This window comes from Centrocercus urophasianus, unplaced genomic scaffold, assembly GCF_019232065.1.
Source record: "Centrocercus urophasianus isolate 14NV4802_14NV808 unplaced genomic scaffold, USGS_Curo_1.0 seq_33, whole genome shotgun sequence".
NCBI lineage: Eukaryota > Metazoa > Chordata > Aves > Galliformes > Phasianidae > Centrocercus > Centrocercus urophasianus.
The window spans coordinates 4,837,955-4,853,963 of NW_024884900.1; the positions used below are offsets into that span (position 1 = coordinate 4,837,955).

The following is a 16,009-nucleotide window of genomic DNA, read 5'->3' on the forward strand; positions in this document are numbered from 1 at the left end:
TAACACAGCACCTGCAGCAAGGAGGCTGGGAAGGAGGGCCTGATAACCACCAAGGCCAGCAGGAAGCTGAGACCAGAGCAAACAAGGGTTCATTTCTCTTGTGTTCCTTTCAGAGGACCTTGCTGCAGTGAGAAATCAACACACTGAGCATTCTGCTGCTAAACCTAAAGAACGTTGCCAACACGAAGGACAAACAGCATTTGCTCCACCTATGTGTTCAGCACAGAGACCTGCATTGTATCAATAAGGCGAGCCTTATGTCCCTGATAAGAGGGACAAAAAGACAAGCAGAGCCCCAAAAAAGCAACAGGAGAGACAAGGTCATAAATTCTCCATTATAGCAACTCTATAGCATTAGATTCCCTGCCCCACGATACATACAAAACTCCTCCATCAATTCTACATGCACTGCGAGTACAGCAACGTTTGAAATTCCAACCTATTACCAACTTCACTACCAATTTCTTCCAAGGGTCAATGTAATGTAAATGGTTTCTGAAACCTCCATAGCAACTAGGGGAGAAATAAAGACAACAGAGTAAACTTCACTGTTTTTATTCTGCAAAGCAATATGCACATCATCATACAAACACAAAATTAATCTAGGAGAGAAATGTCATTTCCAAATCAGCTATGAACTGTCATGCAACAAGACAAGTGAAATGTAAGAACAAAACAAAAAAGCCATCTTAACCCTACAACCACCTGCAGAGGGTTGAAAACCAAGGCTCAGATTTTCTATGTAATGCCAAAGAAAAACGCAAAAGAAAATGGCAGCTTTCTAAGAACAAGAAAACACATACAAATAGAATCAAAACTGATTCAAGTCATAGTTCAAAAGAAAAAGAAAACAACAAAAAAAAAAAAAAAAAAAAAAAAAAGGAAAGATCAATATGATCTGAACTCTAATATTAAGTTTTTATTTTTCTGTTTGGCTGCATTTAACTTGTTTTACATCATGCCTAGGAACAATCTGATATTCCTCAGGATTGCAGCAACCCAACCTGATGGACACCTTCCTCCCTGCTGCAATAATGGGGCAAAGGGAAAAACTAAGGCCAAAAACACAGCTCTTTAACGTTTTCCCTTTTGCTTCCATTGGTCACAATCTCAACTATTTCTCTGTATTTCCATACAGTGGGTAATGAACCACAAAGCAGGCTCCTCTCATTACCAAATAGCAAAACCAAATTAAAAAAAAAATAAATATACATCCATATGTTTTCCCCCAACAGATCAATTTGTAAATGGGACATCTGGAGGTGGATTTTTAGTTTGCTGGAAGGAGGTGGGTTTGTTTTTTTTAAAGGAGTCACTATCAGTGTCCTCTAGGTATTTCTAGAACCTGCAGCACCACCCCAATCACTTTCCTCTTCCTGCCTTTGGTCCCCACACCAAGCCACCCTCCCAGGCAACACAGTCAGCACTAAAGCAGAAGGTGGTTTGCATGGATCAGGAACAGCCCAGACAATTTCCAAGAGAAGCTGCTTTACCTTGCTGACCCACGCCAATGAAACAATATTAGCCCATAGCAGCATCAGGAGAAAACTGGAAGCTTCCTTTTATCCCTAGACTTCAAAGTGGGCCATCTCTTGAGCTTTGCTTTAACATCGCTGGAGAAAAAAATATATTAGTTACCACTGCTTAAGTAACTGAATTCTGGAATGGAAATGTTCTAATCAAAAAGTGTGGCCCTTGACTGCTCTTCAGAGCATCTGAAGCAAACTTACTGAATGCTGAAGTCCTATATATACAGGCCCACAGACCAGCAGGGTACCATCCACAACAGTGTCTATTGATAATAAACTAAGAATCTTATGCCAGCACAATGGAGACTGTAAGATTTTGACTTGAGTCGTCTTGTTTTGTGTAGAGTGAAGTTTATCAAAGGAAAAGAGAGAGAAAAAAGCTCCTAAGTGTATTTTTGCAGACCTAGGCTACACAGAGAAGATGGAAGGTCAGTTAAGGCAACCAGTGAGATTTTAAAAGCAGTGGTGGAAATGTCTGCAGGAAAACCACAACTCCTGAAAATTAATGAGGTTACTGAATAACAGGAGGGAAATAAACAGCAAAAGCCAGAATGGAAAAGAGAAAAAAAAACACATAATAAAGCTCCTCTGATTGAAGAATGGACACAGAGAACAGTATGAATTTTACTGTGTGGTTTCTTTGACCTTGATTACGACAGCCCTGGTTCCCTCCTTGTCATCTTCCCCTGAGTGGACAGCATTAAATGGAGATTGGCCTAAGCTAATAAAAGTGACACTTTCCGCTGCCCTTCAGAGATGGATGGAGAGCCCCAGAGTGAGGCTTTGTAACAGAGGACAGGATTTCTTTTCCTTTCATTATTTGCACTTGCCTGAGGCTGTGCAGAGCCCCCACAGACAGCACAATGCATCTTTTTACCAAGTGTCACTTTCTAGAAAGAAGGCTGACAGAGAGCTGCTCTGCAGCATGGATGCACGTTCCGGGGTTGAGGGCTGCAGATGGGAGGCCAAGCAGAAAGCTTCCCAGGCAGTCTCAGTGCTGACTGACCCTCTGGCATTCAGCGGGCCAAATGGAAAAAAAAAATAACAATAAGAATCAAACTTAGTTTTCAATAAGAAAGATTTTAAAATGGGACTTCACCTCTTAAGTTTTTACTATGAATAAAAGCACAAGTTTGTCCTAAATACAGCACTATTAAAACGTGTATATGTATTTCTTTTTTCCCCCAAAAATAAACCTAAAACTGTTGATATCTTTTCTCGCAAGCAAGGAGCAAATGGAAGAAGGTATCAGGCCACACAAACACACATTGAACTCATGTAGTAGATTGGTGGCTCTGGAAATGCAGTATTATATCAAAGGTGCATACCGTTTCAAACACACTGTACATATCATTGGGCAAATAACAAAGATTTGTTGGTTTGAGACATTTGCAAAGGCATCTTAACCTGCCCAGATGCAGCTAGACAAAAATATCTTGCTCTGACTATATGTAGCCATATCACTAAACATATCTACACCAACATTCAGCTATGTCCACAGGTAAAGACTGAACGCTTCTGGCCGCACTACAATGCGGAACAAGTGCATCATCTACTCTGAATACACCTTTATAAATATGTACAAGTCAATTACAGGCACTTGAAATGTCTTTGGTTGGAATAAACCAACATTGCAAGATAATGTATTCACAGAGTGTCAAGACCCATTCTGGGTTCAGCAGGCAATGATTACGGTTCTCAGTCATTCTCAGTAAGATGAGAGGATGGATTACGCTTCTGACAAAGCAACCTAAACAGAAGAAAAAGAAAACATTTTGTTAAAGTCAAATTCTTGATCTGGTAACAGTGATATTGCTTATCTCCACACAGCTGGCATATCTGCCCTCCAGCTTTTCAAAGAACCTTGAAAGTCTAACTTGGAAAGGATCAAAGTAAGTCTGAAAATGTTTTGTGCTCCGCATAATCTGTTTAAAAACAATACAGAACAAAACTGCTTATACTATAAAACGTCATTAAGATCAAAAGGAGCCAGCATTCACTTCCTACTTTACAATAAACACATTCATATTTAATCCTGCAAGCAACATGCAGCTCCAATGCAGTACTGAATAACGACTGTTCCATTACCTTTGTGATTGCTTTAATTCTGATTAGCAGCCACTAAAAATTGTATTTTTACATTTGATTCAAAAATTGTATTTTATTTTCAGTCAGTTGTGGTGAAAGATAAACCCACTCAGTGCTATCTATTCCATGTTACATACAAAATAACATCAGAAGTGGAGTGGCAGTCGTATTATGGCACTGAACTGCACTAATCCACCTCTGCAGGAGAGAAATCTACCTGAGGATCTACACAGCACACACCTGCATTTTGCAGCACCCTTCCTTACTGCCCAGGATGAAAAAACTCCTGTCTCTTTGAAAAGGAATTAAATCTACATTTCAAGAGATAAGAGCAACCAGTCTGCAGTACATACAAAAGGAGGCTTTATGTTATCAGAGTCAGTACTTTGTTATTACACAAACTCACCTTTTCAGAGCAGAATTCTGTATTGCTTTGTCTCAGTTTGCTTGGTCTGCCTTTAATAACTGCATAGCAGAACATTGTAATCACCATCACAAAAAGAAAGTAACTGGTATGCATGAGATGTAGGTTTATTAGAGAGCGATCATCCTGCATGGGGAATTAAAACCATTCACTGACAATGCACCAGTAGTTGACACTTTCTATTAAAGCAATAATTACCAAATCAGCACAGAAATTACTTCATGAATCAGCTTTCTCCCCTATACAAGGCTGGCATTGTAATGACTGTGGCACATAAAGAGCCAAAAATGCTCCTCATGTTAAAAATCTGTGCTAGAGATCTCTTCCCATATACCAGCAGTGCTTTTTGCCAAATGACTTCCAAACATAAAAGCTGGTTATTACAAGTTGCAAGGACCTTGGAGATAACACAAAGAGCATCACACCCACCACAGGTAAAGCACACCTAACTCTGTCTCAGCCCCTGCACTACACAGTAAGCCATCACTACATCTGACTATTTTAGGACATGAACAGAATTGTATTCACTTAAACTACAGCTAAGCATTTCCTCAACATAAGATAGAAAAATGATGTGGCACTTACATCTGGAACTATAACAGTTAGTTTGGGATTTAAAGCATGATACACTTTTCCAATTGCTCCTTTGTAACACCAGAAGGGGTTATAATCCTGTGCATACTTGGTATTAGAGTCCCTTGCTGTGGTAAAGATCTTGTACCAAAGCGTAGCATTGCTGTATGTTTCAGGGACACAATGTGGTGGCTGACTGCAGAAAAACAGAAATAATTAGCATGCTAATTGCCATTCTCTACATTCAGTAAGACTGAGTTACAAGACAGAGTCATGCCTAAGTCTTTGCAGCTGCATAAAATACAATTTTATTCTGGATCTCCAAAACAGTAAAAAAAAACCCAAGGATTAGCCAAGAGAGCATATAACACCAAATGATCACTATCCTAACATTAGGATTTAACTGCATGTTGTGCCAGTAAGCCAGCACCCCACAGCTTAATTAGAAAAACACTGGCTTTCATATGGCTTCGTACAGTCAAGAGAACCCCTCTGATGGTCTTCCCGAGTACAGTGCATAGTGTCAGGGGTTCAGAGGAGACAAAGAGAAATGGTTGTGATGAAAGGGCTGTGCTTAGTGGGTTTGGCAGCAAAGCAACATTCAGCTTCTGCTGATCTGTCAGCAGGGAAGAGGATAAGAACCTCCGAGTCAAGCCTTAGCTCTCATACCAGGCAGTGAAACTGCATTATAGGATATCTTAAATTTCACTGATTCTGTTGTTCCTACTGAAGTTTAAATCACAGGTTGCATGCTGAAAGGCAGGTGTGCCTGGAGTCAAAACACCCTCAGAAAAATCTAGCGTTGCAGAAAGACAGCAAAGCCCTCCAGACTCAAGACAGGGTTCTATCAATGGGGGAAGGAAAGCAAGCACACCATTTGCACAGTCACAACATCATCCATCAGGATGTGCCAGCCTCAAAGAAGCTGCCGAGAGGTTAATCTCCCAGCAACCAGTCTATGAAGTGTTTAAAATCCACTTACACTGTGACAGGGAATACATTGCTGGCTGCTGTCACAGTCATGCAGGTTGTGAAGACAACCTGCTCGCAGTGACCATGAAGAACACAGTCGTCTGAATTCCAGGCAGCCGGCAGTGTGAACGTAATGTTTATCTCCTCGTGGGATTCTCTGCCTTTGAGAAAAGAGAAGAGAGGAAGAAAGCTGGTTTTCAATCATAGAAGTATCTGAGCAACAACCACAGGGATAGGACAGTGTGCAACTGATGAAGAAGGCAACCTTAGCCTGAGTCTATACCTTTGAAGTCACTTGGCATCTCTACTAACAATGCAGAAAGCAAAGAGAATGTTTAAAACCAAATAAAACCAAATAAACAAAACGAAACAAAGCCCCTGCAAACAAAGAAACTGCAAAGCAAACCAACAAAACCAACCCGGGAACAGCAACAAAAGCCAACAGCTGCTGGCCTCTCTAATATCTCCTGTCCCCAGAAGAAGTGAGGGCATCAGGCTCCTCTCAGAAATGAAAACCTCAATACTTGTAAGTGAACCCATACACGTTCAGATAATTGTATTAGAAAGTAAAATAACTTATTGCCTTTCTCCCGCTTAAGATTTTGTTGAACACTTGCTTTATCAGAAGTTCACATTTCTGAAAGGATGCTAGCAGATACTGGACTGCAGATTGAGCACTGTACTCCACGTGGATTTGTTCATCTTCATATGGAAAATAAATCCAGGCTACTTGAAACGGAACTTGCATCTGATAGCTCATAAAGCAGTAACAAAACAACACACAATACAAGAACACAGATTTACAGCTATGACTACTGTTTGTTTCCAGATCTCTTGGGCTGAAGACACCTTCTGATATGATTATGAAATGAAACCTGGGCTAAAAGCTTACATTCACTGAGGTTCTATTACTAACAGTGTTATCTCCTAACAAAACTGTCAGAACAGCCACGTAAGAGGTCTTCACACCACAGAAATTTCAAGCATTTGTTGCTGTCTGCAATATTAAAATGCTGTACACACTTCAGATATTAGATCTGTATTTCTTAGAAGATATGCTGGAGCACACACCATTAATGCCTTTGAAATGTGACCAACACTTGAAGTTGTATCGAGACACAACTCTCCCAAGGGTCACTTGTTGAAGGTTTTGTTGCCTAGAGCTTTTTGGCTTAAAAATAACCTTCCATTGTCATTCAGTTTGTCGCTTCACACTGCAAAGCCTCATCCTGGTAAATCTGAAGATTCTTTCCCATTCTGAACGCAGGGAAAAGTTTCTCTAGCAAAGAAAAGGGCTCCACATAGGACTGCACTCACAACATACCTGGTAACATACATTTCTGAAGCTAAAGATACATTATCAAAGCTAAAGCTGATGGTTGGACTAAGTGATCAGTGGTTGGCAGAGATGATCTCAGTGGTCTTTTCAACCTTAACGATTCTTATTTATGACACTGGAGAGTTTAGGGTATCGTTCAAACTTATAAAAGCCAAGTCTTGCATACCTGAGAGTCCAATCTGGTGTCCAAAAATGGTGGAACTTAGATGTGTGATGTTGCGGGAATATCCGCCAAATGGTCTGAGTGGGTCCAGTGTCAAAGTGATTGTAACAGAGATGTTGATGGGACCAGAGTCCTCAAGAGTCTGTGGGGACTGCGTGGAAGATCTCGCCTGCCCGCTGGTGACTGTACTTTCTGGAGTTGTGGTGTCATTGATGAGATGCTTCAGGGTTTCGTTCTCAGATATACAGAAGTCCAAATCATTAAATCTCAGGAGGAAAGTATTCCAGTCCTTAAAACAAATGCAAAGATTTAGCACAGATCAGCAAGCTAACCACAGGCTGCCCCTCCTGCAGCAGCACAGTCCTTGCTGCATACCACTGAGCTGCAGTTCCAAGCCACCCAATGCAAGTTACACAGCTCAGGAAGTGAACACAAACACCTGCACGGCCATCTCAACAACAGGCAAGTAGTTTATGAGTGTTTGGTGTTCAGTCCCAACCACTGCCTGACTGCTGCTTGGCTTAAGCAGCAGGAACATCCTCCTTTAAACTCCAGAAAGAATGCACTGGTTCGGTCCATTCTCACCAAGCTCAAAGTATGAGCACACTCCAACAAGGCTCCCCTCATTATGGAACAGCAGTGCTAGATAAGATCAGAAGTTTCACAAACAAGCTAGCTGACACAAGGGATTAAGGAAAAGAATGGCTCCTGGTTACTCTAAGGAAGATCCACGTCAGATGGTTCGGCCTCACCCAGAAACTAAAATAAACTATTCAAACATTCACACCAATGTCACCTTCCTATTAAAATCAGCAGGGAGCATATCAAAGACAATATCCCATAAGACTGTGTACTTCCATCGAAGGGTTTCTGAGGGGGGGGAAAATAGAATTCGTTAGTGTTGGGGATGTTTTACAAATCAGTGCCTGTACCATACCTCTGTCATTTCTGGTGACTTGATCTCCTTGATCTTAAAGAAATAACCCAGTGTCAGGAAAGCTATTGCCATAGCGCTTACGCTGATCATAAAGACCACGAGCGGAGGCCGGCTGCTGATGTAAACCTTCAGGTTCTCCAACAGGTTTATGTTGAACATTATTCTGATTGTTCACCTGAAAAAGAAAGAATGTCACAGCAGTGATTGGGGCTGTGTGCTCCGGGGTGGGGTGGGCGAGTAGGGAAGACGGAAGTTTGGCAATAAAAACATCCAATTGTGCACTGAAAATGAGATTAAATGATAGAACCCTGCTACTGGTCACTGAACACAGACTGGTGCGTCTCAGGTAAAACAAATCAAAACACGTTCACAAGAATCAAAATACATTCAACCTCACATTCTTAGCTCCCTGGGAAGAGATTTTTAAGAAACGAGGACAGCTTCTAGCACAGATACTGGTGAGGAGCAATGAAACCAGCCACCTCCCCACTTACCCATGCAGAATATGCTGTGACTCTCCAATCCCAGTAATATTCAGACTCCTCAAATGCAAGTCGTAATGCAGCCCACAGATCAAACTCTACACATGTCTGCTTCAACTGCTCTTCAAGTCAGAGCTAAAGCCTTAAAACACCTCTTTCCCCCCTATCCCTAAAGCACAGTACCTTCAAAATGGAATCAAGAAGCAGCCCAGGGGGATTTTAGGCTTCTTCATCAGGAATCCTGTTGTCAGAAACACCCAACAGCAGCACTGGTGGGGAGAAGAGCACGGCTCTTTGATTCACGCAGCTAGGGAACTTCTGCTAGAGTCTGTGAACAAGGAGAGGACTCCAAATGTGCTGAGGAAATGCACCGAATCATTACTTTTGTCCAAAATCCAATATTTTGTCTGATTCACCTCCTACATTTATTTACTTATTTATTTTTTCCCATTTGCAGAGTTTGACTTGCAGGCTGTGTTAAATCTGTGTCAGCTTTCCTACATCCCTGCACAAGAAGCAAACGTTCAAGCATTGGAGGCAGCCCCGCAGCACTACCTCCAGAGCTGCAAGAAGGAAAGGTGAAGCAAACCTCTTACTGCTGTCTGACAGCATGGCTTACAAAGGTTCTAATCCCAGCTAAATCATAAGGAAGGTGGCTACTCCTATAGCTACAGACCACCTGCCCCAAAAACTCCCAGGAAAAGGCAAGCTTTGAGACCAGTGTCTGAAGAATTCAGCACTGAAGTGGTTAACGTTTGAGCATTCATACAGATCTGATAACCTTTAATTAAGCTGGAGACTGCTGCCTGCAGGTCTGTATGGTTCTCATTGACTCTTATCAGAAGCACATGTCACTTCCAGCCCAGCTGGAGCCTGACCAGTGGAAGGATGCAGGGGGATAGGTTTGGAGGAGGGAGAGTGAGAGCTGTGCTCTGACACAGGGAGCCAAAAGCAAGCAAGAACAGGAAAAGGACAAGCTTCCAAAGTTTCTTCAGATCCCACCATGTACAACAACTGCAACTTCTTCTGTTTATTTCTGATGGCAGAAACGTAGACTAAACCTGCACCATGGCTCCAGAGAAGAGATCATGAGGTGTGTGAGGCAGCCCTGGGCTGCAGCAGTAACACAGCACAGAGCCTTCCCTGTCTGCTCCCCTGCAGAGAGGGGTTCTGCAGAGAACCCTGCTGAAACAGGGAATCAGGGCTCACTGCACAGCACAAAATCACAACCTGGGTTTATTTTTCACACCATCGACTGATTTTTGGCCCTTCTGCAAAGCCCAGGAAAGCTGGCAGCAAGATGGACGGGATGCTGCAAGCACCTCGTCACACAAACAGTGTCCTGCACAGTGCAGAGAAAGCAGAGAGAAGAAGGGAAAGAGGGAAAGATGAGAGGTGATGACAAGCACACACCTTACCAAGACTGCTGTCCTCATCCAGGAGCAGCAGAAGCTCCACCAGAGAAGCCTTGGAGGTGGCACAGAGGGGCAGGGAGTGCTGCTGTTGGGAGGATCAATGCTGGGCTGCTCAGCACATCCTGCCTCTCATCCTCCTGCTGGCAGCCCATCTCCCACACCAGCCCTCGTTAAACCCCCCCCGCAACCCACCTAAAAGCACAGTGGGATGGAAATAGACCAGACAAACCAAAAGCAGGCTTGTATTCAGTGTTCCCTCCTGGATTTCCTTGGGAAAATAACACCACAGATGCAAGCTTTATTACAGCCGTTAATCAAAGCTGAACATCACCCAGAGCACACGCAGTGCTGTGATCCCCTTTTAAAGGGGCTTCCAACTGTTCCATTAAGGTTCTTGTTTTACCAGAGCGTCTAAACTAGGCCATAAAAGCCAACATGCTGAAAAGCACGCACACAAAAATATTGGGGCTAATATTTTTATGTAAGAGATCACCAGCTTTACAGCGCCGGGCGCCTAATGTGCTTCCACAAGTCAGCAGCTTTGCAAGCAATTAGAAAAAGCTGAAAGCTGAACTGTAATGTGCCTTTGGAGAGAAAAGGGAACAACTGTGGATTTTAATACCCAAGCTGCCACGAAAACAGCAATTGGACACAGCTTGTGCAAAGCAGAATTATGAGCAGCATCGCCACGCTGCTGCCTCAAGAAACAATTTTTAGGAAAATAATGTTTGAACAGCATTAATTACCAATGAATTTGTGCAAGAGATCAGGGCAGAGAAGCCAAACTGTGCACTCCCACAGCTCTGGGTTTGGGTAATGGTCCGTACACTGATGCTGTTCCTTTCTGCTGAGCTGGTTAGGAACGCAGGGCGGCTGCGCCTCTCCTCGGAGCTCACAGCTTCCCCTGTGTAAATGAATAACCTGAAGGATGCCATTGAAACTTCCATTTCTCTTTCACATAGTTAAGAAAAGAAACGGAATGCTATTACCTCCTGGCAGGTCAGGCAAACAAGATCACATTACACTTTTAGCTGAATGAATAAGTAATCGAGAGAGAGGCCTGGAGCGCTGCTGCCGGCTGCTCTCCCTCTGGTTCTGCAGTTTAGAGCACTTTTCCACCAGGATAGCTCAGGGGTTAAAACAGCAACCTCAGGAAAGCAGCACAAGCAATTGCTCCTGGTTTGTATTTAAAAGGGTATGGAGAAAAGGTGATGGCTGATACACATCCATGAGTTCTTCCAAGAGTAAATTACAAACAAGGGAAATCTTGATGTCTACCGCAAAGACCAAAAAGTGAATGCAGTAAAATCACGGCAGAAGGGTAAAAATCCACTTTTTGGGAGTTCACATCAAAAGAGCCCGACTCACAACAACAACAACAGAACCTCATGTTGTATTAGTACAGGTGTTACAGGACTAAAACTGCCACTGCCAAAAGAAAAAACCAAAAGATGAATTTCAAAGTGATGAAAGTAAACACATGACATAACCTCTTCACGTCTCTTGCCATGGTGTTGCCTAACATCGTTTGCACAGGCAGCTTTGAATCAACTCATTTCCTTCAAGATATTTCCCCTTCTGCGTGTTCCACGTCTGCCCATCTCTCTGCACTTAAAAGCACCTCACCCCCACTCTGCAGTTCATTTTTATGACCAATGACGTTCTTTGAGATGCACCACTATCAGCACCACTCTGGGCACTGGGGATGGGTCACCTCAGGGTTAACCACCCTGATCCAAAGCGATGCTCTGTGCCAGAAAAACCCTCCAGCACAAATCAGCTGAGCTGTGATTGCCCATGAGTGACACACAAACAAAGACACAGTGCTGATCTCACACCAAAGCACTTCTCGTTTCAGAAGAGTAAACAGCAGCGGGCACCAAAATTATCTTGGATTTAATTTGGCTTCCTTCTCTTCAAACAAAATGGAATGTCTAGCACCTAAAACACCAAAAGTCATGAGATAAATATTTTCTTTTTGCAATCAAAACATTTCCAGAAAACATGCAGCTGGCAAAAAATAGAGAGCTTTCCCACTTATGTCATAAGAGGACTTATTTTTCATAGAACCATTGAGGTTGGAAAGGACCACTGAGATCATCAAGTCCAACGTCCAACCCTTCGCCATTTTCCATACTGATGACTATGGAAGAATAAAATAAAGGAGGTTCTTCAGTTCATCTTGTAGAAACCATACGGAGTCACTGTGGGGTGAAACTGCACAGCCTGCTGACATCTCTGCCTTGGGACTGAAGAATCCACCTGAACACAAGGCTTTCCCCAATGGCTGATTCTCCTCCCCTCCTTCCATCCTTCAGCCTCAGAGGAAACGCCATTGGTCTTCTGTGGGAGTTGCACCAGACGACCATTCCAACTCAAACAACTGCATGGCTCTTCAGCCAGGAAAAGACTAACAGCAAGGCAGCCTTAGCAAGGACAGGAGAAAAGATCACATGCCCTGGTGTCCTTCCATCACTGTAAGCACAATAACCCTGAGCTCAGCAGGCTCATGGCAACCTCTGCTTGTTCTCAGACCTATTCCATCCCATAAATCTCTCTCCTGATAAAGGAACATTTTCCCAGGAAGAAGGAAGCACACAACTCTGCCATGGAAACGGCCAACTGAGGAGCACAGACCAAAGATGCTTCACGATGCTGAGTGACCGTGAGAGCCTTACTGCTGAAAAAGAGATTATTTCCTGATGTTACTGTGGTAATGGAGTCATTCCACAAGCAGATTATTAAGAGAAGTGTGAGAGCCCTGGGACTCAACAGAGTCGAACCCTTCATACTTGCACCAAGTGTATTTTTCCACCTCTTGAAACACGTTTTGAAGCGCAATTAAACATTTCAACATTCTCAAGAGCTACAGAACCAGCAAACATCTCAGCTCCACCCTTAAAACAAAGGCAGAGAAGGGAAGCGATCTGATCATTGGAGTCAATCTGAAGGCTCAAATAAATACTGAATTTCATAAGCCCAAGTTCCTGTGCATAACTTCTGTCAAAGGCAGAAAACAGAATAAAGGCCAAAGGGTTAAAAAACAAAAAGGAACGCTTATCTAAAACTGTTATTCATCCAAACAGCTGTAAAATAAAAAGTAAACCCAACTTTTGCCTGAAAACAGCCATTTTGCTGCCAAAGTGCAGAACACAGCCCCGTCTGCCAATGATCAGAGCGACGGGAAGAGTGTGTTTTCATATGCAAGAGTTCTGGCTTGGGCATCTCTAAAACCTTCCAACTGTTAGAAGCCAAAGTGATGACTTACGGCATGACTTATAGTCTGGATCATGCAGACTGCAGCATAACAGCAGGATAACATAAAACAGCATAGAACTTCAAAGTCCTCGCATCTAAAATTTAGATGTTACAAATTATATACCACAGAATCATTAAGGTTGGAATGAGGAGTAACATCATCTAGCCCAACCATTAGCCCAGCTCTTACATATGACAGCCTGGGAGTGGAAAGCAAAAGGCAAATGATTCATTTGTATAGGATCTGCTCAGTAGAAGCAGTTGTTATAAATTTCCATTAGAAAGCAAATTTTCTTTACTGTACTGATGGCAGCCAAAAAAAACACAGTTCACAGAAAGGCTCAGCTCAGGAAGCAATTAAAATCTCAATAACATTTTAATACACACTGGTTTAGCAACCAGTGTACACAGGTTAATGGTTGACTTCATTAAGGCTACACATTAAGGAATGAGGCATGGAATTCTTCAGTAAGAACACCCCAAAAAGCTTCTTCAGACAGTTTGTAATGAGAACTGTAATGAGACAGAGAGCAGACAGGTATGCAGCCTGAATCCCAAGAATGATGACTGCAGAAATGGTGTTAGTGGAAATAAATGGCAAAGCAGAGCATGGGGACAGAGGGTAATGCTGACTGCTAAGAAGGGCAGAAGCAGAGCCGGCAGCCACAGCGAGGGAAAAGAATGCAAATATGGCCAAAAGGACTGAAACAAGTAGGCAACAGCTGATAGCAATATCAAATGTCAAAGCTGGGTTAGTAATATTGTGTCTGTATCTACACCTGACCCAAAGATGCATAACTGTAATTTGCTTAACCCAAACTAGCCTGAATATGGCTGTCATTCTACACATGGATAACCAACAAAGCCTGTCAGCCAGGGCACAGCTTTCCATACACAAAAGTGGGGAGTTCTGACACCTGGGAAGCAGTTTTATTCTCCAAAAATAAAACTCCTAATAGTGGCATGAGGAGATCTGGGAAAAAGCAACAAACCAAACGTTTTCATTAATGCTTCGCTTGGGGCTCATTTAGTAAAATAGGATCATGCCTAAAAGAAGTTCAGCTGCCAGGCAGTGCTCACTGGGGAAGGGAGCTGCACCCCTGGGTATGAGCTCTGCCCTGAGACCGTGCAGTCCCAGCCCCTGCCCACATTGAAGGACACCTGGTCATGCAATTGCTGCCCTGCTCCAAACCTCAGACGGCACAGAGCCAATCCTGCACTGCTGTTTCAATTCTTGTTTTTCAAGTGGAAAAGAATCACGTTCACCTGTGCAGAGCCACTCCTCAAATCATGGGAAGCAACAGAGCTGCAGAGGCCTCAATCCTCCTTGGGAGAAGTGAGCTCTGGGGTCAGAGAGCACTCAGTTTCTGGGCAGGACTCAGAATTTTCTTATCTCCACTCGGTTGCTGGCAATGCTATCCCCCATTGTGCAGGTGGGTGTGTGGCACAGGGTGAACCCACAGCCACCCCATGCTCCCAGCCTGGCACTGGCACTGGCACATCCAACACCCATTTACTCAGAACACCAACAGTTATAAAACCGACTTAATGACTGACCAGGCTTAAACACCACTCACATTTCAGGACATGCTATGCATTATCAAACTTCCCTAAAGTACAAACGAGGATGCAGAAAGCAGCATTTAGGGATTCATACCCAGAGCCACGGGGTTGTCTCACAGGAACGTGGGCAGAGAAAAACAGATAACAGGGGGCAGAAGTAATTTCAGGACATCTCCTGAGGAAGGCAGAGCCTTGAAGCGCAAGGGAAGAGGAGGCAGGGAGCCCTGGGCTCTGCTCGTTCCTTTGTCAGGCTGAAGCGTTCCCATGGTGCGCAGTTCTGTGCTTATGATGCACTGCTCGATCCGAACTTCAGACACCCAGCGGCCGTACCGCACGGGAAGTGTTATTTTTAAAACAGGATAAAACCTTCAGATAGAGATTAAAGCAAACAGAGAACGCGATAAGGAAACAGGAAGGGGAAAAAAAAAAAGAAAAAAAAAAGAAAAAATAGCAAAAGAATTGCTACTCAGAAACGGAAATATCTACAGTGCCCCGTAGTGAAGGCCCGCTGCGATCCCACGGCCCGACCGACCCCCGGCCCGTCCCAGCCCGCCTTACCGGCGCCCGAAGGGGGAAGATGCCGCCGGGCCGGGCGGGTGGAGGCCCGGAGGCGGCGGCGGGGCTCAGGGGCGGCGGGCCGGGCTCTGCAGCATCCTCCTGCCCTGCCCTGCCGGGGGGCTGCGGGGCGGGGAGGGCCGCTCCCGTCCGTCGCCGCGGCCCGGACACCCGGACAGCCGCCTCCTCCGCCTCCTCCGCCTCCTCCTCCCTCTGCCGCCGCCGCTTCCGGGGACGCAGCCGTCACCTCTCACCCCGGCCGGCCCCAACGACGGCGGCGCGGGGCGGACAAAATTGTGGCGGCGGCGGCGACGGTGCGCGGCCCGGCCCTCAGCCTCAGCGCGGGCGGAGCCACCGCACAGCGCCTAACGTGGCGTCGGGGCTCGCGGCGCTGCGAGGCGGGCGGAGCTTGGGTCCTCACCTCCCGCAGAGACACCGCCTGTAATCCCGCTCTTCTCTCCCCCGTTCTCCTCCCCTCAAGGCCCGCCCGCCCTGAGCGAGGGTTTGCGCGAGGCGTTCAAAAACCAGCAGGAAAAAAAAAAAAGGCCGTTCGCTATGAGCTCATTGCCACCGAACCGCAGCCCTCAGTGCCGCACCCCTACGGTGCCTGACCGCCTCCAGGACTGGTGAGGCGCTCCCCGTGCTGCTGTGCCGCTGCAGCACCGCTCTTTGGAGATGAAATTGTTCCCAATGCCCACCTCGCCCACCCTC

The 16,009-nt window shown here is 44.7% G+C and overlaps 1 protein-coding gene across 3 annotated transcripts; it reads right to left on the bottom strand.

The window, feature by feature from the left end:
- Nucleotides 1-539: 539 nt before the first annotated feature.
- On the bottom strand, nt 540-15,372 carry TMEM248 (transmembrane protein 248). 3 transcript variants are annotated; one of them, XM_042830212.1, is made up of 8 exons: nt 15,302-15,372; nt 8,691-8,835; nt 8,026-8,200; nt 7,092-7,377; nt 5,597-5,747; nt 4,627-4,810; nt 4,024-4,167; nt 540-3,279 (listed from the first exon to the last, which is right to left on the bottom strand). In XM_042830212.1, the coding sequence occupies exons 3-8, from the start codon at nt 8,182-8,184 to the stop codon at nt 3,259-3,261; spliced, it is 945 nt and encodes a 314-aa protein (XP_042686146.1). In that variant the 5' UTR covers nt 8,185-8,200; nt 8,691-8,835; nt 15,302-15,372; the 3' UTR covers nt 540-3,258. The 3 variants fall into 3 exon arrangements, with proteins under 3 accessions (XP_042686146.1, XP_042686148.1, XP_042686149.1); XM_042830214.1 differs by lacking the exon at nt 15,302-15,372 and adding an exon at nt 10,669-10,937; XM_042830215.1 differs by lacking the exon at nt 8,691-8,835.
- Between the last annotated feature and the right edge of the window lie 637 nt (nt 15,373-16,009).

Coding starts and splice junctions, on each gene's coding strand:
- TMEM248 (XM_042830215.1), bottom strand. CDS start 8,184: ATGTTCAACATAAACCTGTTGGAGAACCTGAAGGTTTACATCAGCAGC. Junction 5,748..7,091: donor ACACCAGATTGGACTCTCAG/GTATGCAAGACT, acceptor CTTTTCTCAAAG/GCAGAGAATCCCACGAGGAG. Junction 3,280..4,023: donor CAGAATTCTGCTCTGAAAAG/GTGAGTTTGTGT, acceptor TCTTCTGTTTAG/GTTGCTTTGTCAGAAGCGTA.